A 23,767-nucleotide genomic window follows, 5' to 3' on the forward strand; every position below is an offset into this window, starting at 1 on the left:
TTGTAGAGTGAAGATAACATTTAGCAATAATGTATTTTGTTTTATTTTGAGCATCCTTGGCAGAGTCTCCCAAATAAATCAACCCATGCATTTAAATCATGATACAAATAAAAAACCTGCATTCAAACATTCAAATTTTTATTTATCTTAAAAAAAAACTTTATTCAGCATACCTAAAGAAATACCGTCAGTTATGCCCTGCATTTCCCATCATCTGGATTAAGCAGTATTTTAATGCTGTAGCTTTTAAAAAAAGCTTTTGAATATTGTTTTTGAATTCAATTGACACACTTTTTGTTCAAACCAACAAACAATGGGACATAAGACTTAGTGTGACAATTTGTGTGAAGTAAACATTTTAAGATATTAAAGAAAAGCACAAATGGCTCAAAGTTGTACTAAAATATAAAATAATACATGTTCCACAAGTATAAATGTAATTTGCTACCCATCCTAACCAATGCTGTCAATGATATGCACAGGTTTATATGTGCACATAAAAGACAAAGGCATATGTCCATTTATTTCACACTCATACAACTCCCTTCACACAAATACCCCTTTGGCTTTGGCTTGCATGTGCATCATCTTGCATTATTTTTTCCATGTCATGCTCCTTGGCCAGCAGCACAGAAAGTATAATGAACATCTTCTTGTTGCATGTGAAAAAAAAAAATAATAATCAGTGCATGGTTTCCCAGCAGATGTAAACCCTAAAAACATTTCATTTCTGCAGCAAAAATATCATAAATTCTCTCAGTCTTTTTGAAGTCTGTCCAAGATCTTGTACAGCTCACTCCTCCTTCTGCCTCTTGCATGAGTTCAAGAGAACGAGGGGAACAATGAAAGAGGCTGATGTGACAAGAAAACACGTCTGTGCTCCAGCAATCCAATAAACTGTGAAGAAAACACAACAGTTAAAACATCCACACTGCAAATAAATTTCAAGAAAAACTAACTATTTTATATGATAATGTTTCAAATGAGCTACAAACTAGAATATAAATTGATTGCTATTTTAATATAAACACATGCTTCCTCACCAGAGGAGGATACAATGGGTCCTGATGCTCGAGCTAAGGCGCCCAAACTGCGTAGTATCCCCATCACTGTGCCTTTCTGATTGGCTGAGCCTGTAGATAATGAGCAAAAGAGTGCATAGTTGCATCATTAAAATCAAAAAGTACTTTGAAAGTAATAATTAAATGTGAATGATTAAAATGCTCACCATGGTCAGACACAAGTGTTGACAAGCATGGCACTACTATTGCAGCCGCTGTAACAAGAGAAGAAAATGTATTTTATGCTTTAGAAACACACTCATGTCTTGTGTTTTCTATGGATACTTTCCTGCCAAATACCAACTGTGATTCACATGTGTGAATGGTGATGTGCTGTAGTTATTTTTATATCTATTTAACCTGGAAGTTTCTTATGATGTGTGGAGGGACAGTGGAGGTTACATAAAGTTCAATACAAGAATCTAAAGACAAGCAGGTTGTAAAGCCCCTTGTTGGAAATTAGAACATACTAATGAAAATGTCTTAGGTTGATATATAGATCAATAAGATTGGGGCTAGAGAGGAAATAATTTTACCGTTTATAAAGGTTTTTCATTTAAACTTTAATAACTCTGCAATTATTTTTGAGAAATTCTTCACTCACTAATTTCCTGAAATATATCTATATATATTTAGACCAGATCACTTAGGCATTGCTCATTACTTTTGATTGTCATGTTTTAGAAAGTTATAACATTTACATGTATTTCTTTTTATTGAATATGATTAAAAACTAACATTTGCAGCAAACACACTATTATACTTAGGATATTGATTATTTTGTTCTAGTTTCATACATATGCATCAGCTCTGGGAGTTAACATCTCCTTGTAAATTGTGTTTAATAAGACTGAAGATATTACTTTCGTGGTTATTAAATAGCCAGATCACATGCTGAAGGCTATACAGTTTAAATATCTGTCCAAACTTTTTTTTTTTATTTGCTTTGGATATTTTCCCCTTTTCTTTTCGAGCTTGCTTTCACTCCTTTCGCAAATTATATTTAAAATATTTGGCACATTTCTGGACACAGTAGAGGGGTTAATTTGTCATAACACAACAGACAGCACCACTTGACATAAATTTTTCTCAGGCAGAATGAATGTAGTGCAACTCACCAAAGGAGTATAACATCAAGCCCATGTAAAGCATCATTACATTCCAGGATAACCCAATGAGAATAAATGCTGGGATTAATGTAATGATTGCCTGAAAACAAGAAATATAATTGAGTAGAGAAGACAGTTGTGCTGCATGGAAGTTGTAAACATGTAAACAGGATCCTACCAAACGGACAGCCTTGATATGGTGCCCAGGTTTGATCCTACGAGCGTATCCACCCTGAATCAACGCCATGACCGTACCAATGAAGAAGAACATTTTTCCCTGCTGCATACTGTTGAGATAAAAATGCAAAGTTGTTGTTTAGCTGCATTCACTGCACTTGGCAGAGTACAAAGCTTTATCTTGGTGTTTCTACCTCGTAAACTGGAAGCGCTCATGAGTCAGAAAACTCAGTGTGAACTCCAGACCAGAGAACAGGAAAAGGTAGCAGAAGTAAACCAGCCCTAACACTTGAAGCTTCTGCATTTCTGTGAAGAAATACCCACCTTCCATTAGTGTAACAAAGGTCATTCACGCATTATAGTTGTATCAAATGGTTGTATGCTTCTGGCTCACACAGTCAGTGCAGAGAACTCACTTTCATTTGAAGGTGGATCTTTTGTCCTGGTAACAGCTGTAAAATAGAACAAAGATATAGGGTTCAGGAGGTCCCCGGAGTCTCCAAATCCTGAAGATGAAGCCTGGAATAAAAAAAAAGAAAGATTAAAATACAATTTTTTTGCCAAAAAATGGATCCCCTTCCATTGTATTAAACCTGCTGCTGGTTTAATATGCGCTCTCTCAGATTGGAGGAACACTTGCGTAAATTAAGTAACACAGAGAGACTGAAGTTCAATAATGCTTTAAGATCATCCTGTTTGATTTTTCATGTTTTGCAAGCCAGATGATCACAAAGAAAATCTTCACATGCAAAATATGCCCTTAGCAGATTTTGATATGTTCAGCAAATATTGATATGTTTAGCTGAATGCCAAACTCCACCTTTATTTATGTATCACCAGTAAAACTGTGCTTAGGGAACCTGTTTGTCAGCTGGCACTAAGAATGTTTCCACAACTGACCTTGATGTCCTTTGTGAGAGTCTCTGGCAGCATGAGCCAAATAAAGAGCAAATCAGCACCACTGAAGGCCAAGGCGAGCAGAGCTGGAGTTTGGTAGAATACATTTCCAGTTGTTCTGGCAAAGTAAGCCCCCATTAGAGGCCCCAAGGTGAAGCCCATGGAGAAGGCAACGCCAATCATAGCCTGGTCACAATAAAATACATTAATACAAACAGTTTTTGCCACATTTGAGACAATAACAAGACCATAAACTTGTAGTATGAAGTACCACCAACAAATATGAAAGTCTTAGGGTCCTGACAATAGATGTGGGTAAATATTACTCTGATACTGATAAGTGAATGTGAAGCCATTAAAATTTGAGGAATTTTCAAATATCTATTTTCAACAGTAGATTTCTTTTCACAGGCTTACCATTCCTCGGTTTCGCACTTTTGCGCAAGGCAGGTCAGCTACGATGGCAGTGCAGAGACTGACGTTGCCCTTACAAATGCCACCAATTACCCGAAACAAAAGAAACATGCTGAAGCTCTGGGACACTGCCCAAACTGCGTAGGAAGACATCAGCCCCAACTGGAACACAAAGCACCCAATCAGTCCCAAATGAGTCATTGTATTGGTGACATAGCTGTAATTTTAATTCCAAGAACCCTGTCCTCAAAATCATTGCACTGTCACGCTTTTCATTTGGTTTTTTCAATGTAAAAGAATACTAAAGTCTGTATTTTTCAAATTCATAAAATTTGTTATACCCTTATCAAGCATAAAACAATAAGTTTGGCAATACGCTCACAGTGGTAAGAATGAGAAGCGGTCGTCTGCCATAGTGGTCTGACAGAGCACCAGTTATAGGTGACGACAGGAACTGCAGCAGTGAAAACAGTGACCCGATCAGACCTGAGGGGCAAATGAAGGAGCTCATCAATGGAATAGCTGACCTGAAAGGAACCCCACTTTTGCAGTTGAATAATTACATTTATTCTTAATCTTAGTGTTGTTAAAAGCTAAAAGTTAAAACTAGATTCCTACCTCCAAACAGGACACTGTTGTACTTCTTTTCCATAGGAATCCCGACAGCCTCCCGGAACCAGTCCACGACACTCTGCAGAGACTGATAGACAACATCCTAGACAGCAGGAAAACACAAAACCACAACATCACAAAAAACTGTGAACAGGAGGAAAGAGGTCAGTCCAGGATGAGTCAGCTTTAGCTCTCCCACTAACACAGCCCATTTCTGCTCATCTAATCACTCATGAGTTCATGAAACAGATTACTTGCACACAGTCCCTTTTGTTTGATGGAGCATCACGTTCTACATGTTTTCTGTCCAGTAACTCCCTCTCAAAATCCCTGTTTTTTGTTACTCCAGTTTTGGTTACTAGAAATGTTTGTGCGTACATTTGAATTCCAGCTGGGCACAGTGCTAGTGCAGCATTTCCATCTGCAAGGCTGAACCACAGGCTACAGGCCTCTCCAACTTCAGTGAGGAGATGCCATGATGTAATAATGATAACTCACGGGATCACATAGTTGTAGGTAGGGCTGTCATATTATGTCTGTGTGTGTAGTCTGCATTTCCCTGGCGAAAACCTCGCAGGTCAGAACATTGCACAAGTAAAAACTTTTGCTTTTCCAGCAAATATTACTTTTCTGAATGTTGTTACTGTCAAAGCTGCGGTGATAAAAATAAACCAGTGCATTAATTTTGCACTTAATGATAACACTATCTTAATAGAGCAGAATATGTCACTTCTTAAGAACAACAAGGCAACAACCACTACTTACCCCAGTTTGTGCATAATGGTCTAAAATGGAAGGTAGTAGAGGTAAAATCAATGTGAATCCCAGCAAGTCCAGCAGCAAGATGACAAACACAATGTTGATGACCTTTGAGGATGCGCCTCCATCCTCAACAGATTTGTTTAGGTTTGACATTCCTCCAGCTGATGGCGCAGGGTGTTTCTTCTGTTCCTGTTCTGGAGAAAAAACACATACAGCACATGCTAGATGAGCTGCCCTGCTATTACAATAAATGTCTTGACCTACATTAATTTTACAGTGCCTGGAGGGAGAGCAGCAGGTAAAGCCTTGAGGAAGTACTGCAAATAAAACAGACAGCTTCATATACAAGTGTGGGACTTCCTGGAAGGAAACCAGTTTTTTTTTTCTTTAAATTAATTCTAGTACAAGATCACCACCATTTTCACATCCTCTTCCATTTCCAGTTTTTTAAGTTATAGCCTACGCTTAAAAACTGTACATGATTTATATGAGCATTTCTTCATACCAAATACAGAACATAACATACGTTGGGTACTTTTTTTTACTTTTACTTCTTGTGTATATTTCCCTTATTTACAGATGCATTTTTATTTAAGTCTTTAAAACCTTCAGTGTAAGATTTTTTACTTTCGAGGTTAGTCCTTGTGTTGAATATGTTTACAAAAGTGAATGTACTACACTGAAGACGTAGTGGCATTTTCCATTTTCAACATCTTCTTACTGCTTGTTATCATCTGAGAAGGGTGCTGCCAAAGGAAGGACGAAACAATTCCAGTAAATCCTCAGGTCAAACTTAAACCCTGTATGAACCCTCTGAGACACTCATACACTACACACACACACACACACACACACACACACACACACACACACGCACACCTCCAAAAAGGGGTAGTTTCCGCAGAGTTTACTATCAGTCCGGTAAGCCTGTCCATTCAAAAATAAATCATTATCACCTCTTTTCTTTACGGACATTTTGAACCAGGAAACACTCGGACCGGATCTACCTCACTCTGGTCCGGCAGGCTGGTCGGTCCGAAGCTCGGATCTGTGGGACTGAAGGGGATCAGCCTCTGCTCTCATCAGTTCAGGTTTAGTCCAACCAGGAAGCGGAGTCTTCTTACATTTGGATGACAAGAAGTGTCGTAACCAGCACACCCGGACCAGCACGGTGCCTTCACGGGCTTCCCGTAAACTCGGATTTTTGTATTCTTGGCTGGTTAAGGATTTCTAACTCTCCTCCCTCTCTGTTTCTCTTTGGGGTTTTCACACAATAAAATAACGGGGTAGCACTTAAAAAAAAGGCATAATCTACAAAGATTTTAGCATCAACTGCTTAACTAATGGGTAATAAATTGGTTGTAAACACAGACCAGAAAGGGTTGTTGACAAACTGGTCAAATCATGCAACTGCCCGGGGCCAAAGGAGTTGTGATGGAAGCTGCTGTGACAGCACTGAGGTACACGGGAATGGAATTACAAGGGTGAGACTTTGAGGAACAGGACTGGAACGTCATGTTTTGTCTACTGAAACCTGTTTGAGAACCTATAAGAATTGTAAGTTTTGCTCACTTGCGAGATGACTGACTGGTCATGCGATTCTACGTGTGAGTCCATTCATGAATGCTTATTAAAACTCCAGAAAGACAGCTGATGTGTGAAGACTTTCTTTCTAAAGTTCTTTATTAACTTTTTTTCCACCAGAGCCAAAAGCCCCCCCGAGTCGATTAATCAGAAATTGGTTGGAAATCTCCTGGACTAAATCAATGATTCATTCCCCACCCTATTGACCACTGTCAACAAGAGCCGCTGTCTTTTATTTTGCAACCTACTGTTTCAATGAGATTTGTTGTCCAATTAATTAGAGTATTTGACCTTTTTTTACTATGCGTACTAATGTCCTGCAACAATTATTTTCCTTAAACAATACAAATATTTTTATACATAGTATTTGTAAAGTTTATATTAGATTTTTGCTCCAGAGTTCTTGCAGCCTTTTCCTATAAAATGAGTAAACAGGCCTTGAAAAGATGTCCTTCAGAAGTAGAACTGCTTTGGTCCACCACCACAGTTCTTCTTATTAATGTTTTATGGCTGATGTCTGATGACTAAGCCATTAAGTACATTTTATCAACCCATGAATAAGTGGTGACAAAAAAAAAACAACTGAAATATATATATCAAATATGTTTTTTTTAATAAGGACTGAAAAATGCTAGAATACAGCTCCAAATCAGATCCAGAACAAATATTTTGGCCAAACAGATTTTTTTCCTAATCTACAGTGGACAGAATAATTATCAGTGTTTTTGTAGTGCATATATCTGCTGCAGAATTATAATTTTTTTAATTGCTGAGCTAGCCAAATCAAACAAGAAAACAGTTGTCTGTGAGGAGGAGATATTATAGTGGAACATTGTTTTTTGGCTAATTAGTGTATTGCCCCGGGACACAGTAGGACACAGTAGGAAAAAGTGAGAAAATGTAGAAAAACAAACCAAAAAAAACAGGTTAAAATATAACCTGTCTGGGCTAAAAATGTTAGGTGAGGTTTCACTCTTAAATTGTAATATCATAAAAAACATGCATATAATAATAGTAGTAATATAGTTGACTCAAATAACAACAAAAAAAAAAACAGGCACCACCTGTTTGAAAAACAGTACATCTCATCAGCAGCAATACTTTGATCTTAAATCTAAAACAATTAATGATAAAATCATCAAACAGTTGTTTAAAATATAAAACATTTTAATTAATGAGTTCAAAGAATATCTAAAAACAGTTGGTATTATCACCTAATGAAAATGTGTATGTGCTCACTAGCAATGCACACACACATTAGGATGAAATATCCAACAGCACCTGAAGGCATCAAAAACGTGTCTACCATAAGTGGTACTAAAGTTTGTTCAGGTGTGCTTGTTTATTACAAGGTAAGTGTAAAGTGATAAGGTGGCACACATTTAGCAGTTACTTCCTTTAATCATAAGTTTTATTTGAGTAGCAAAATTAAATAGTGCTTGTAATTAAAAAAAACACTAAACAAACAAACAAACAAAAAATCCAACACAAAAAAACAAACAAACACATAATCCGAAAAGGTTTAAAATTTTACAAAACATGAAAAATTAACGGCTTCAGTACTTTACAAACATGCACTTCGGTAAGCGACCAAAGGACAGTTAATCTAACAGCAAACTAACGTCCACACAACTGTCACCAGTGGAAGCTGCTTCGGCTGTCTGCAGCATAAAGAAAACCGTTACATCCCATGTCGCATTATGTGACTCTTCAGTTCAGAGCTGTTCATGAAGCTTCGTCCACAAAGCTCACAGGTAAAAGGTTTTTTCTCCATAGCTGATGGGGGCAGGACTTCAGCAGCTTCATCCGTGATTATGAATGCACCTGGGTGAAAAAAAAAAAAAAAGACATTCATTTAGGCTGGCGCCACATGCTACGTCGTACATCCAACTAAAACCACCAAAACATTTTTGAATGTCAAACAATAAGAACTGGACACTACACACATTGACAAAATCCTCAAAAAACTGTTCAGACAGCTCATTTTAAAGCTCTGTTTGTGAATATGGGATGTCCATTCTTCTGTACACTGTAAAATAGTACACTATATATAAACCTGTATTACATCAAAAATATATGGAAATCTCAATTTACACACTACAGAACCTTTAAATAACCATAAAATCATTCATTAACATTTACAATTTTCAGTGTAGATTCTTACTTTTGTGTACAAGTGGAGCAGTATTATTTCTCCCCTCTCCCTTTCCATGTTCCCAATCTTTGTCTTGCTTCCATGTAAGAAGATCATCCTCTTCTTCCTTGAAATATCCAAGAGATTGATATGGCACCTTCAGATTTTCATTTTCTAGTACTGGCATTTCTCCATAGGGATCAGTCACCTCCTCACTGTCTTTCTGATTGGATACTTCCTCTTTGTAATCTGGTGCAAAGACAGCTGAGCTCTCCTCATTTCTCATCTTAACTTGTGCATAGTTAGGCAAAAGCATTGGTGACGGCCTTTCAACTTTAAATCTGTGCTGACTCGTGCCCTCGTTTGCCTGAGTGCCTCCCCCTGGCAATGCACATGGTTTATCACCACCACAGCCAGTCTGAGTGTTCAGCTCTATCTTAACCTCTCTGCCCTGATCTGCCTTCATGTGCATCCTATTGATGCTGTCGTTCTTATCCAACTCAACAATGTGACACAAAATATCGCTTTCTACTTTAGATTCTATGTTCAATGTTTTACGTGGATGAGCCTTGAATTTTGACCTGTGGGACACAGTTTGTCTCCCCTCTGCCACCTCTTTTTCTTGCCATGTCAACTGTATGTTACCATATTTAGTGCTTCTCACTTTGGGGTGGGTCTGGTTCTCATTTGTTGTCCATTGTTGACCATCACATTCTTCAAACTGATTATCGGCATTGTTCCCTCTCTTTCCCTTCAGCTCCATTACATCTTGTCTCTGTTCTCCTCGGACAGTGTCTGCTGGATCTTGTGGCTTATCCTTCGGATAAACTTCCATCATCTGTACTGTGGTCATGTTTTCAGTTGGATTCTCGGCTTGTGTCTCCTCTGTTTCAGCATCCTCATGCTCACTGATGTGGTCCTCAGGGTTTAACGGTTGTTCTTCCTCTTCAGGCATCCTGCCCACTCTTGCCTCTAGCTGCTCAAGGCTAACTTCACCCACAAGCTCAAGATTCCTCAGCACCTGCACAAAAGAAAAACTCGAAGGTAAGTCAGTTTAAAAACATAGAAAGAAAGACACCTTTTGGGAAGGTGTAAAGTAAAGCTGAAGCTTTGAACTTTCATAGACTTTCGGTAATCGTCTTAGTTAAGTATGTGGGGGCGCCTCCAAATGTTGCCTGAATGAGACAACATAACTAAAATTTGAAGCTGGTGTCTGGTTTAATGAGGTACTTTCTGTGTATGCGTAAAACAGTTGTTGAACTGTTACAATAACACAAGTTACATGATAAAAAAAGAGTTACACATACACAGTAAAGGTAAACCTAGGCAATGGAACTATGTTATTAACTCTAGTAATTACATGGCTGTCGAGAGGAGAGTTTTAGTTGCAGCTCTGAAGCCCAAAACATCTAGGCAAGTTCTTTTGAGCATTTCTATTCATGGATGCAGCATAGTTTTACAGACAGAGGAGATACCCCTCCTTAGGCTGTCCATGGCCTCCACCGCCCTAATGCTTTAATGAAATCGCTTCATTGATTGGATATTTTACATCTTCTGAAAATGTAAAAAAAAAAAAAAAAAGAACCTTGGGTTTTATCTAAGCTAATGAACATTCAAAGTAAATAATGAATCCTTTCTTCGGACAGAAGGGAATTCCAGTGATACACATACAACTATGGCATCAAATCCTCACCTGATGCTTATCAGTCAGGTGCGCCTCCAAGTTGCTCAGCTGAGTGCAGTTGAAGTAGCACAGCCGGCACTTGTAGGGTTTTATGTCATCATGCCTCATTGTGTGCAAACGTAGGTTTTCAGCACTGCCGCTAGTGAAGGTGCATTTGTGGCAGCGGAAGACAATTCCCTGAAGGTAACGTGACAGCTTTGGGCGACGCACCTCTATCGGTACAACCCGTTCCTCTGAAAACAGGAGAAAACAAAGACTGAGTGCAGTTTGGCATGATGAGGTTTTGGGTCAGTGGGAAACACTGAATGCCGTCTGGCATCTAACCTACCGCGATGCAGGACGATGTGATCAATCATGTTGTTCTTGTTCTTGGTCTGGTAGAGGCAAAAAGGGCAGCGGATGTCTTTGTGATGAGTCGGCTTTGACTGGAAGGCAGAGTGTCCCATCTCGATGTGCATTTCCAGGGTTTTTCTAATCAAGAGTTCGACAAAAAGTAACAAAGAAAAGGTTAAAAGGACGAATGACAGTGAGACCAACGCGGCGAACATTTCTCTGACAACATCACAGATATAATGGTTCTCTTGAGAAAAAGTAGTTCCGGTTTAACTGACGGAAACTTATGATACAGTCTTTATGTAGTTCACTGTCAATTTCTTCAGATCACTTCCTGGGAAAGATTCTCTGTTCATCTTTCTTTGAATGATGAATGAAACTACTGAATAAAACAACAATACAGGCACAGACTTACACTGAAACACATCTCAGTTTTAGAGGTGTTTTATAATTAATGCAATCTTTTACTGCCTTAATTGTTTTTTCGAAAGTACAAGCTACATAAAAATTAATATAAAAAATAAAGTTTTTTCTACAGTAAACATTATGTAAACAATGTTGAGGGGAAAAATTAGATACTCATTATGGGAACAGCTTACCTTAGACTAGTAAAGAAGTCACAGTCCTTACACCTGAGGATCTTTTTCCCGTGGCGGTTTAAGTAATGTCGACGTATACTAGACAGGTGTCCAGTGCTGAAGTTGCAGAACTCACAGTGAAGCAGACTGGTGTCAGGTACCTCGGCTTCCTGCTGGTTTGTATTCTGCGAGGCAACAGTCTGCGCCATCAAGCCATAGTGGTTCAACTGTCGCTGCACATCTGGGGGCTCCAAGTACCTTGATTCTGTTCAAGTATTACAGAGTTATCTAGTGTGAGTACAGAAACCAACTTAAAGTATTTAATGAAAATTTTGACGTTCACATAACTTGCCTTCAGCCTTGTCAGGTTCTTCGTCAGGTTCAACCAGATGGACCTGTGATGAATTAGGAGTCTCCTTGGAGGCCCTCTCAGAATTCTCTTCATCTTGCTTGTCAGTCTCTGAAAGATCCTCAATGACATCTGGGCATCCAGCAGAAACAGCAACAACAACAGCAGTAACGAAAGAATAGAAAAGAAAAGAAAAGAAAAAATCTCAGAAAGCATCTCAGAGTACCCTTTAAATTCAGCTGCAATATTTATGGTTACATAAAATATAACCTATTAAGGTATAGATAAATATAACATTTGAAACCTGACAAATTCACAGAGAGTAATCACTATGATTCAACTTCTTTTTCCTTCCAGGTTATTTTTCACAACAAAGCAATATATTTAACTAGTTACATGTAAAGCATGAAACTGCAGAACTGCAGATAATACCGGAGACATTCACCTGTTCTCTTTTATAAAATGAACCTGCACCAACTGTATCAAGTATTGTTCGCCTTCAGCCGACTTCTGACCACTCATTCTACTGTGATTCCAATGCAAACTGTGAAATGCTCAGGTTGCTCACCGTGATGTTTTTTCATGAAATGACTGATCCACAGGCCCAAGACCGTTGTCCGATAGGAACAGCAACTACATAGGAACGGCTTCGTGGTGCCAGATTTGTGGACAACAAATTTCCTAATGCTGCAGAGATGAAAACATACGTACATTAAGTTAAATCAATCACAATTAAGTAACCAATAACGGAGTGCACAATGAAACATCAAGTTTTGTAAAATGTGTTTTTTTTTCATTAACATATACTGTTGATACTGCGTAATAATTATGTACTAACAACACTATGAACATACATTATCTCTGTAAAACAACTTCAATGTGTGTAAAGGGCACTGGAATCAAGTGGGCTCTCTTAAGGACCAATACAGCACCCATAAACAGGATTTTGCTTTGAATTGCATTAATTGTAAAAGAAAAGTATTAAGCAATGCAAAAATTCTGGCTGATCCACAACTGTTAATTCTTACTCGTGCTTTAGTAGTGAGGCTGGCAGATTGTTTTGTTTCTTGATGGCTGCCAGGGCTTCATGGCTGCGCTTGTGCGAGAGCAAACCCTTCAGGGACCTGAATGTCCGTGCACACTGTTTACAAGTGTGTTCGTCCACTCCTGAATTCAAATCTGGCTGCTCTGAATCAGTAGGATATGAGTGTGAAGACTGAGGACTTGCTGGCAAAGCGAAGGTCTCTACTGGTGTCACATTCCACTGCGTCAGCTCGTCCACACTGTTAAAGATGGGCACTTCCTCCTGCCTATAGAGCTGGAAATTAAACAGAGCAACAACCAATCAACTTTTAAAGCTTCTAGCATTGACAAGCATGTGACAGAGATAGGTACGTAAATGATCGTATGAGGAGATTCATTCTGCATTCTTACTTCACTGGATGTAGTGTCTGGTGGTGTTGGCGTGACAAACAGAGCCTTTGAAGCTGTTGCCATCTTTCTTTCGCTGGCTGAATGGCGATCCAGGTGGCGACGCAGGTTTCTTACGCCATATATGTGTTTATTACAGTGAGCACATTGGAAAACTCCAGCGTTACTCTTTGTTTGCTCTGACAACATGGTAAAGTCAAGTTTCCAATCTGAGCAATGAAAGGTACTATAGTGGTCGATGAGCAGATGGGATGAGTCAAACGTCAAGCTTGGACAAGTCTTGCATTTGTATTGTGTCCTCTCCTCAGATGCAGTTTTTGCCATGTTGTTTGGCACTTTTCTTTTACGTTTGCTGTACTTCTGCAATAGCTTATGTGTGCTAAATTTATCCAATCTGTGAGTATTTCTGTAGTGGCAATGAAGGTACTTCCGACATACTCCTCTGTAGGCGCACATGTGGCACTTGTACAGCAATTCCTTTTTCTGCGACACCTGACTTTTCTCAGGACAGCCCAGTTGTTGGAAGTCTGTGTCTGTATCGCTCACTGCTGATGTTTTGTTTTGTAGAGAAGCGGCCTCGAATTCAGAGTCGCAAACGCTGGGATTGCAGTCTTCTTGAGGTTCAGTGTCTGTTGACTGTGTAGAAGCTGAACTGTGGTCCTTCTGATGGTGGATCGTCAGTTTTAGCAGTGACTTGTGAATTTGTGGGCACTTTTTACACATGTACCCTCTTTCATTAGAACCTTTTCCCATTGTGCACCCAACCATGTTTTTTACAAGTATTTCACCTGTTTTAAGACGCTCTGCTCTGGCTACAAGGGTTGGATGTCTCATTTGGCAGTGAGTGAGCATTCCATGAAGGCTAGCATTTACATAGGCACACCTTGGACACCTGTAGACTAATATTTTGCCTTCTTCTGATGTTGTGCTAGATGCAAGGACTTCACAAGCGGTTTTTGGTTGCTGGTTTAAAGGGCTGTCAAGAGATGAATTCTCTGGGACCTTTTTGGAAATTGCTCTGCCGTATTTTAAGTAGGCAGCCTTTCCGTGTTCTTTCAGATAATGACTTTTCAGCCACGATCCCCTGAGATAGGATTTTGAACAGAGGACACACTTCTCCCTTGGAACAGATATATTCTGGTGATGAACACGCACGTGCTGAAAGAGTGCAAGTTTTGATTTGCATTTGTATCTGCAATACTGGCATCTAACCACTGTGTATATATTCTTGTGCAAAAAGGAAGGCGTCAAAATTGATCCCCGGGTGCTGTGGGTATTAGACTTTTGTATTTTGCCTCTAGCTGATGGTTTAGGAGTTCCTTTGAGCATGTCTGGGTCAGTGTTCGGCCCAGTCTCAGCGTGGTCGTTCTCACGGTGCTTGTTCAGCTTCTGCAGGGTTGTGTGGATTTGAGGGCAGGTTTGACACATGTACCCGCGAAATGTCAAACTGCCACTGGGATCTTTTCTCCTCAAGCCAGATAAATGGGCTTCATCCAAGTCAACTCTGTCTTCCCTGAACACAGAGGTGGGATGCATCATGTAGAAGTGAGTGACAAACCCTTTATGGTTGGTATTGACATAGGCACAATATGGACACTTGTAGATTTTCCCGAGGGCTTGGATTTTGACTTGCTCCTCATTTAATATTTCACTAATCCCTGTGGGAGATTCTGCTCCTTCACAAGATGAATCAAGTGACTTTTCAAATTCAAGAGGCACTTGGTAGATGTCAAATGACTCGGGCATTTCATCCACATGGGTGTTTGCACTTGACTCCTTGCTGGTGATGACATTCAGGACTGAGCCATCTTCTTTCACAGTCCAAGGATGAACAGCACGGTAGTGGTCTTCAATACTTGACAAGGAGTGACCTCTAAATGAACATGCTCTGCAGGAATAACTCTTATTTTTGCTTTGTCCAACTCTTTGGGATGGCGAGCTTCCATCAATACCATCACCCTCGTCTACACAATCAGCTTGCTTAACTTTAGATGTCTTCTTTTTAGGCTTGCGTGTCTTAGCACCAACATGCAACCTGGTAGATACATAGTCTAGGGTCAGTTTACGCTCTGGGTGTTGCGTCTGGTAATGTTTATACAGCACCGCTGCCGTGTTATGAGAGAAAACACACAAGTCACAGTGATACCCTGGCTCTAACATTCCCCAGTGAAAACACCTTCTTAAAACCTGATTGGTTGAGGGACTTGTCCTGTGGCCAGTCCACATGTGCCTCCTCAAAAGGTACACATACTGAGTGGTGAATGAGCATCTATGGCACTTAAGGTTCCTCTGCGTTTGTTTGACTGAGGATGAAGCTGAACCTGGCGAGTCCTTGGAGAGCAATTTTTTTGTCTTTTTTCCATTTATCCTGAGCGACGTGTGTTTAACTTCCTGGTTAGGTGTTTTGGGGTGCATTTTCGACACCTCTTTGAGAACCAATGAAGTATATTCAAGGATTTGTCTTGTCTTAACCATAAATCCATTATGTCTTCTGGAGCCATGATTCAACACCCGGGACACTCCTCGGTGCCGATAGTTGCACAAGTAGCAGAAAAACATATTTTCATCACCTTCATTCATAAGTGGGAGAGGTAGTCCAGTAGCAGAGGCTAACTTCTTTGAGTTAGATTTAGATTTTTTAATTTCCTCCCGAATGGAAGCAGTGTATTCAAGAATACTTAGACAACTGGGATCAAGGCATTGGTGAACTACAATTTGGTGTCTATGTACTCCCATTGCAGTTGGATTGCCATAGTTGCATTTTTGGCAGTAAAACAAATTTTCAGCACATGAAAAGGGACTAGATTTCACCATGGACGCATCTTTTACATGATCATTTCTTTTCTTGTTATGTACCTCAACCTGTTTCCTAGTTTTAGAATTAGAAGTTCTTCCTGAGGCTTCAGCTTTCCTTTGCAGTTTCTTCTGCATCTTGGCGCTATACAACAAGATTTCTTTATTCCCAGTTTTACCTTGCTCAGCATGTTTCATATTTTGATGATTACAAACGCTTCTGATGTTTTTACTTGAATAACTACAAAACTTGCAGTAAAACATTTTTATTGATGAACTTGGACATTTGGTTGGCAATGTCTTTGTTTTGCTTCTGGTATCTGAAGTCTTCGCCTCCTCAGGTTTGGGAGCTTCTTCGTGAGTCTCTGAAGCATCTGGCATGGGTTTCAGATAAAACAAAATCTTTTTCTGGGACAGCTCAGGTTTGTCCTTTGATTTTTGAGAAGAATTTGAGATGTTCTCCTGGCTCGTTGAGGTTTTTGTTACTGTAACTGTACTGGTTTTTGTTTCTGTAAGTGACTTCTCAGGCATCTGAGATGTTACTTGTGGTGGTGCATTAACTAGCCGTTTGATTTGGTCAATTGTAATGGCTTCCGCTGAATGGCTTTTTTGATAATGGACTTGCATAACAACAATGGACTTATGACTAAACTTACACTTGTTGCATTTATACAGAGCCACCGCTGCTTTTGTAGAGATGGGATGCAAAGAAGAAAAGGAATTTTCTATTTCCTTGTTTTTTATAGGATGCCCCTTTGATCTTTCTGGGCTGTGCACTTTCACACAGGAATTCATCTTGGTTCTTGATCCTTCTTCAGATCTAGGCGCAGAATATCTGGAGTAAAACAGGGGATTGTCCACAATATGATTTGGGTGTTTTTCCTTGTAATGTTCTTTCAAGGGCTCCAAATCACTGGTAGTGAATGGACACACAAAACATTTGAACACCAAACTAAGTTCATGTGGCTGCTTCGTGAAAACATTTGGGGCCTCTGGATGCATTTCTGTGTAGTGTCTCTTGAGGTCAGTTACACTGAAAAACTCAACTGGACATTCCAAGCAACGAAAGGTAACAGTTCGATTACTTGGATCCTGAATATAGGCCATGTTACATCTCACATAAGGGTGGTCATTTTGGTAATGAGTCAGCAGGCGTCTGATGTCTGCATCATTATAATCACAGCGCTTACAAAAATAAAGATTTGGGCTTTCTGTGTCATCTGGCTTTTCTTCTTCATCTTCACTAATATCAAATGAAAAGTTGCCATTTCTTGATGGTTGTTGTTTATTTGCTTCCTCTTTCTCTGAGGAATCACTTTCTTTTTGGGGTGACTTGGTTTTTTTAGCAGGGCAGCTTTCTATGCTTTCATTACTGGTCCTCTTGACAACCTTAATAGGAGGTTCTTTGAATTGTTCTGCAGGTTTCACTTGTGCTGGATCAAGATCTAAAGCATCATCATTCAGCAGAAATCTGTTTGCCGGTGGATTGGAGATATCGATCATGGACTTTGCAGTGACTTTAAGCACACCACTTCTGTTCGGGCTGTAGCTTGATGCAGATTCTTGCAGAATTAGAGTTCCTTTAGTGCTATCCAGCACTGGATTCTCAGCTGAGTCCACCGAGAGTTTCTCCTGTGATACAGATGCTTCTGCAGATAGCTTTGTGATCGTCTGCAATGGCCTCTCATATGTTTTCAGATTTTTTGATAGGTCAGGCATGCATTTAGTTTCTGAGGTAGATTTAACAGAAAGACTCTCTTTTGTCGTCTCCTCTGTGTTCGGCTGTTTTGCAAAAATTACGATTTGGGTGTCCGAAATTTCAGAGATGGTAGGATTTCCAATCCTAATCTGATTCTCTGATTTGTTGTCACATTGTTGTCTGTGCTCATTCAAAATGTCCTGACTGCAAGCTTTAAAATCGCAGTGATGGCATAAAAAATTATTCCCTGAACTGCTGCTGTCAGTGTTCGTTTTGTACACCTCATTTTGTTTTAAACCGGCGTATATAAGGGCATTACTGACATCAAAATAATGTACTTTGTTGAGATGTTCAAACAGACAGACTTTGGATTTGCAGATGAGTGTACAGTGAGTACAACGGAAAGACTTGATCGGGGATTCTCCAATAACAGATTGCTTGTGAGTCATATGGCCAGAGGTGGGAAAGTGCATTGAATCTGAGGAGGTAAATACAAATATTTCACTAACAACTTAATTTAATTTTAATGCAATGGCCTGTATCTACAGTTGAGATGCGATGTCAAGATAGATAAATGTCTGAGAGTAAATGACTGCAGTAAATACCTTTTTGCATCTTGAAATTCTCCAAACCCAGATTATTATATTTAATCAGAGAAAGGGTTGAAGGGCCTGAAGGAATGAAAACAGATGCATTTGAAGAATATTCAGGGATCTAAAAATTCAAACACACACTGATAGTGCCTTTCTCAAACGTGAAAGAAAACTCCACAACAACGACAGGAGTGTCGACTGAGCAGCTCAGTTTTTAACTTTGGGTTCAGTTCATCTGAACAGCAAGTTAATAAAACGGCAGAGCGACAAAACATAAAAAATTAAAGTACTCACATCGGAACAAAGTTTATGTACCAACGCAGGCGGACAAACACAGGATGAGGTTCAGGGCAGTGGATGGATCTCTCTAGCAGAAACCATGAGGGAAAAACACGACTCCGCCATTTTTCGCGCGAGTAGAACTGTTGTTTCCGCTGCAGCGACAAACGGGCGGAGCTTCACTTCCGGACAGTCACCGACCTTCAAAATAAAGTCTTGGCAACGCGAAATTGGAACTACAGCAGTTAAATGTTGCCAACTTGTGCTTTAATTGTGAAATGAGAAACAAATTTGTGATCGAAAATACGTACCCCCCCCCCCCCCCCCCGATTCTAAAGTCATAACGTATTTTTTCGTTTTTCTAAATCCAATTCGCATCATTAAATGAAAAATAAAAATGATTTTTTTTTTTTTTTAAGTCATTCGTTCATGCCTTTCATTGGAACCAGTTGCTGTCACTGTCATTTGAGTAATGACGGAAAAAGCGCAGTTTTCAAACATTGACGAGCAACATGGTTTGCTTAACTTGGCATATAATACACAAGTTTGCTTTTGTTTAACTATGGAGCACCCTTTGGGCCACAGCCTACTGAAGTTGAAATAATTGAAATTACTTCATTTACAGGTAGGAGGGCTGGAAAAATAAATCTGGGCACTGTTGAGCTAGTAAACTGCAACATCGCCTCCTTGTCCTTACTCCATCCACCCGAGTTACCCCGCAAAGATACAATATATTTCAAACTGAGTTTTGAGCCCAAAATGTGACTTTGTAAGCAACGATTGGATTAATTAATGGAAAAATCTAAGTAAAGGTGGCATATGCTATCCGGTGGTTCCGAGAGGCGACAAAGAGCCAGCAGGGTCGTGGAAGAGGAGCCCTCTTTATTTTAAGGTCTGTAATCATTTTAATGTGTCAGAATTTAAACAACCTATGCGTAAAAAACAAATGGCTGTTACATTAAAAGTTTATAATCTAGCACTTTAAAAATGCAGCACGAAAATGAGAACAATATATATTTTTTTCTATTTCTTATGTGGATACGGCCGTGTGTGATGAAGCTGAAGCGAAGCAGGGGAGGCACCAAAGACTACAAATGGTAAAAAAAAAAAATAATAATAAAATAAAAAAAAAATATATATAATAATAATAAACGATTTCGAAGAGAAACAATGCGAACAGCTAATGTTTTCAGGACACAGCTATTAAACTACTTCTCAGGTGTCATTGGTTCCGAGTTATCACTCAGTTTCACCCGGAACAATATTCGGCCTGCAATAATAAGAAAACACGGCGTTCGTTCCGCGTTTACTGAAGAAATACCTGCCGTCCTTTAAAATGTATTTTTCTCATCGATAACCAACAGCGTAGGTTTGTTTCAGTATTACATTAAACTTTATGCTATTTTTTATTATTGTTGTTATTATTAGTAATCAACGTGACAGGAGTGGCTGTTAAATTCAGTTATTTATTTAGGCTGTTATTATACTGAGCTAATGCTGCAGCGACACACACACAATCGTGGCATGCCTCAGTCTTTGCACATCTGATTCAGTGTTTAACAAAAGTATTGCCAGTTTAAGCAAATCCCTTCTCCCCTGTGAAAAGTCCACAGTAAAAACCATTGTGTGTCTCTGCGTGTGCTTCTCTTTTGTGTGTTCAGGGAAACGTTCTGAGGATCATGTCAGTGTGACTTCAGGGACACACCATGTTCCAAGCCAAGCTGATCAGCCAGTTCATCCTGAGGAGGGTTCACCACGGACCCTGCTCCACCGCTTTTCACCCAGTGTCAGACTGCTTCCTTCAAAGGAACGGAAAGAGGACTAAACATGGTCTCCACTCAGACTCCAGCATGTTTAGAAGATGTCACACTTTTCACAGCCTTGCTGCAATCCGTCCATCAGTCAGGCTGTGTGAAGCTCACAGCTATGGGAGAAGACCATTCAGTTTATCTGCTGCTACCATTGTGAATTCAGCCCCAGCTCCTGTCCAGCCATACCTCAGACTGATGAGGCTGGACAAACCCATTGGTTGGTAAATTTATTTTTCAGTGATATATGCAATTGTGTACAAGATTTAGATGATAAAAAAAGTAGCGAGGCCAGTTCATAGTTTCAGTTTCATCTGTTTCTCATGTATTTCCACTGATGAGACCAGGGCTAAACCATGACACCTTCTAATGCTTCCTGTTGTTGAAGATAGTTCCTTATGTCTTGTTTTGTGTTTGGGGTAGTTTTTTCTTGCTACTGAATGAGACAGATGAACATAAAAACATCTAATGTACCTTAAAACTGTGTAAGACATTATGCACTTCTTTTTAAACAGACTAAAAAGCACAGCTTGATTTTCCCCAGTGTTTGATTCACAGATTACCTTTTGTAGAAAGATACGGGCAAATGATTCATTTTGTCTGTGATCCCAAAAAGCTGTTCCAAATATCTATTAAACAATGCAAATATAAAGAAAATACAAATGTTGAAAATGTTTATTTTTGTCCCTTAAATGTGATACTTCCATACAGAAAATCTATTTAAGTCAACTTTAGATGTACCTCTTTTGCATTCTGCTGGATTTCAAATAAGAGATTCAAACTACTATTTAAAATGGAATTTTTTCAGTAAATGTTCAAATGTTGATGCCATGTTTTGCTATGTTTTTGTTTTGTAGGGACATGGCTGCTGTACCTTCCATGTACATGGAGCATTGCTCTTGCTGCCGACCCTGGATGCCTCCCAGATCTGGGCATGCTCACTTTATTTGGCACAGGCGCTCTGCTAATGAGAGGGGCAGGTTGCACCATCAATGACATGTGGGATAAAGACTTTGACAAAAAGGTACACAGAACTCCCATAAACTAACTTACACTGTAACTATTCTACAAACTTCCAGGCAGGTAGGATCTGACTTAATGGTGTGTCAGTTTTGTTTTTACCCACAAGAGGGCGCTGCCAGGAGATGTAAATTGGGCAAACTCAGTATCAGGATTGAAATCTTTTATTAAAACTCAATCACCCAGTGATTTTCTTAACTCCTGATGTTTTTTTTTTTCATTGTTTTAAATTATTGTTTTTTAGATTCATGTTTTTAAATTATTATTTTTATTCCTAATGTTAAGGTTATGCTTTGTGCAGGTGTCCAGAACAGCCACTCGACCCATTGCGTCAGGGGAGATTTCTCGGATGCAGGCACTAGTCTTCTTGGGAGGGCAGCTCTCTCTTGCACTTGGGGTTCTCTTGTGTCTCAACTACTACAGGTACCAGAAACAAACTGGAATCAGTTTTGTGTATTGATCTGGACCCTACTAACCATATTGGTAGGTCAGACAAATAACACAGTCTGGGGTCTGTCACGTGCAGTTTAATATAATGGTCAGATGTTATATTTTTAATGGCTTGACAATGTTTGAGTCGTTGTGCTCCTTGCAGCATAGCTCTGGGTGCCGCTTCGTTATCTCTTGTCATTACCTACCCACTGATGAAGAGGATCACTTACTGGCCACAGTTTGTGCTAGGTATGGCATTCTACTTTTACTGTGTAAGATTAACCCCTGCCTTTCCACATCTAAAGTCTTCACTTATTATCATCAGCAGAGCTAACATTTTCTTTATTCCCTGATCTGGTCCTTCTCTCTAGGACTCACCTTTAACTGGGGAGCACTGCTTGGCTGGTCTGCTGTCAAGGGCTCCTGTGATTGGTCTGTGTGCCTCCCTCTGTATTTCGCAGGAGTGATGTGGACCTTGATATATGACACTATATATGCACATCAGGTAAAGTAAAAGAGCATTTATGCTTAACTGATTTTAACCTGTGTTTGGTGAAGAAATACCACATTCGCAACCATAGTTGCATAGTTTTAAAAAACAGACCTTGGTGAAATGTTACCATTTTCGTATTTTTTATCCTGAACAGCAGCAAGGGATCCTTTTCTTTTTAAATCTTCACCAAGTTATTCAGTCATCCATTCTTTTCCTCGTGTTCAACACGCAGCTTCAGCATTAAACTGGAGTTGACTGCAGTCAAATGAGGACAATTGCAGCTGTGCAGCCCTCTGTGTCTCTTCTTTAGCCTTGGTTATTTTAAAGAAACAAAATCTATTGTGTATGTTTTTGTTTTGTTCAAAAAACTTCTACAATATCTTTGTAATTAATCATAAGTAATGTCTGATAATGATAATGGTCACTTTCACGATAAATGTCATTTTATTTTTAATCAGAAAATACCAGATAATAAACACTAAAATCTGTTTCCACCATTTCAAGATTCAAACAATTCTCTTGACCGCAGTAAAATTAATTTAAGTCATTATATTTTGCTGTTCACAGTGCACTCATCAGTCACTCTGGAGCATAACAAGATAAATGTTTCCAAGATTAAGGAATAACAATACTGAACGAGACATGTCCTCCCATGTTCTTTCTTTGATAACAAGGATAAGGATGATGACATCAAAGTTGGGGTCAAATCTACTGCACTGAGGTTCCAAGAGCAAACCAAACCTTGGTTGAGTGGCTTCACTGTGGCCATGATGTCAGGACTGGCTGTATCAGGGCTCAGTGCTGAGCAGACTCTCCCTTACTACGCAGTGCTGACCACAGTGGCAATCCACCTAATGCACCAGGTAAATTATAAACTTACAGAGTGTGGCTACAATACATTTTACAGTGAGATCATCAAGTGGAATGGAGATGTACATGACGGAATTTAAACCCTTTATGTTTTTCTTTTTTCAAGGCAATATAATTCTGGTTATATTCCTCATCCCTATATTTACTCTTCTTTCATCTAGATTCACACATTGGACATCAATAAACCAGAGGACTGCTGGAAGAAATTTGTCTCCAACAGAAACCTTGGACTGCTGTTATTTTTAGGCATTGTCGCCGGCAATTTGTGGAAAGAAAGAAGAGAAAGTTTGTTGCAAAATGAGGATGCAGTGAGATAATCCATCAACAAAACATTTTATTACATTTATGGCCACAACACATCACACACTGCAAACAGAATCTTTATGTTGACAAAAACCATTCAACTGTATTTTAAGATTAAATTAAATAATACACAAATTTTTACATATATAGTGAATTTCTGTGTTCAGACCTTTGAATTAGAAACAGCTCTGCTTAAAAAAAAAAAAAAGTGAAACACATCTAAAGCATTTGTGGTTGTTGTCAGTAAAAGCACCCTAAAGGTGTTCAGTTTATCAGAGGAACCAGCCCCAGTCAGAGAGTGTGCAATTACCTAAACACAACTATAGCTGAAGTCTTTGGCAAGACCAGAAAA

General features: G+C 39.3%; 3 protein-coding genes across 8 annotated transcripts; 1 reads left to right on the plus strand and 2 right to left on the minus strand.

Annotated features, from left to right (window-relative positions):
• Nucleotides 1–77: 77 nt before the first annotated feature.
• LOC115048932 (major facilitator superfamily domain-containing protein 10) lies at nt 78–6,152 on the minus strand. 4 transcript variants are annotated; one of them, XM_029510805.1, is made up of 13 exons: nt 5,989–6,113; nt 5,036–5,221; nt 4,277–4,373; nt 4,041–4,144; nt 3,662–3,820; nt 3,248–3,430; nt 2,764–2,866; nt 2,542–2,653; nt 2,349–2,457; nt 2,180–2,270; nt 1,229–1,276; nt 1,044–1,133; nt 78–897 (listed from the first exon to the last, which is right to left on the minus strand). In XM_029510805.1, exons 2-13 carry the CDS (start codon nt 5,183–5,185, stop codon nt 794–796), a joined length of 1,350 nt encoding a protein of 449 aa, XP_029366665.1. In that variant the 5' UTR covers nt 5,186–5,221; nt 5,989–6,113; the 3' UTR covers nt 78–793. The 4 variants fall into 4 exon arrangements, with proteins under 4 accessions (XP_029366665.1, XP_029366663.1, XP_029366664.1 ...); XM_029510803.1 differs by having other exon boundaries at nt 79–897; nt 5,036–5,226; nt 6,040–6,152; XM_029510804.1 differs by having other exon boundaries at nt 79–897; nt 5,036–5,226; nt 6,006–6,129.
• A 1,060-nt stretch (nt 6,153–7,212) lies between these two features.
• LOC115048449 (zinc finger protein 462-like) lies at nt 7,213–18,645 on the minus strand. 2 transcript variants are annotated; one of them, XM_029509906.1, is made up of 12 exons: nt 18,505–18,645; nt 18,223–18,288; nt 13,129–18,095; nt 12,723–13,012; nt 12,263–12,381; nt 11,698–11,826; nt 11,367–11,610; nt 10,763–10,905; nt 10,444–10,667; nt 9,415–9,771; nt 8,781–8,877; nt 7,213–8,440 (listed from the first exon to the last, which is right to left on the minus strand). In XM_029509906.1, exons 2-12 carry the CDS (start codon nt 18,230–18,232, stop codon nt 8,298–8,300), a joined length of 6,723 nt encoding a protein of 2,240 aa, XP_029365766.1. In that variant the 5' UTR covers nt 18,233–18,288; nt 18,505–18,645; the 3' UTR covers nt 7,213–8,297. The 2 variants fall into 2 exon arrangements, with proteins under 2 accessions (XP_029365766.1, XP_029365765.1); XM_029509905.1 differs by having other exon boundaries at nt 8,781–9,771.
• Nucleotides 18,646–19,749: 1,104 nt separating this feature from the next.
• On the plus strand, nt 19,750–23,623 carry coq2 (coenzyme Q2 4-hydroxybenzoate polyprenyltransferase). 2 transcript variants are annotated; one of them, XM_029509912.1, is made up of 8 exons: nt 19,750–19,858; nt 20,151–20,517; nt 21,155–21,321; nt 21,619–21,740; nt 21,913–21,998; nt 22,121–22,254; nt 22,917–23,105; nt 23,274–23,623. In XM_029509912.1, exons 2-8 carry the CDS (start codon nt 20,196–20,198, stop codon nt 23,427–23,429), a joined length of 1,176 nt encoding a protein of 391 aa, XP_029365772.1. In that variant the 5' UTR covers nt 19,750–19,858; nt 20,151–20,195; the 3' UTR covers nt 23,430–23,623. The 2 variants fall into 2 exon arrangements, with proteins under 2 accessions (XP_029365772.1, XP_029365773.1); XM_029509913.1 differs by having other exon boundaries at nt 19,753–19,854.
• The last annotated feature ends 144 nt before the right edge of the window (nt 23,624–23,767 follow it).

The sequence above is a fragment of the Echeneis naucrates genome, chromosome 9, assembly GCF_900963305.1.
Source record: "Echeneis naucrates chromosome 9, fEcheNa1.1, whole genome shotgun sequence".
Classification (NCBI taxonomy): Eukaryota; Metazoa; Chordata; class Actinopteri; order Carangiformes; family Echeneidae; genus Echeneis; species Echeneis naucrates.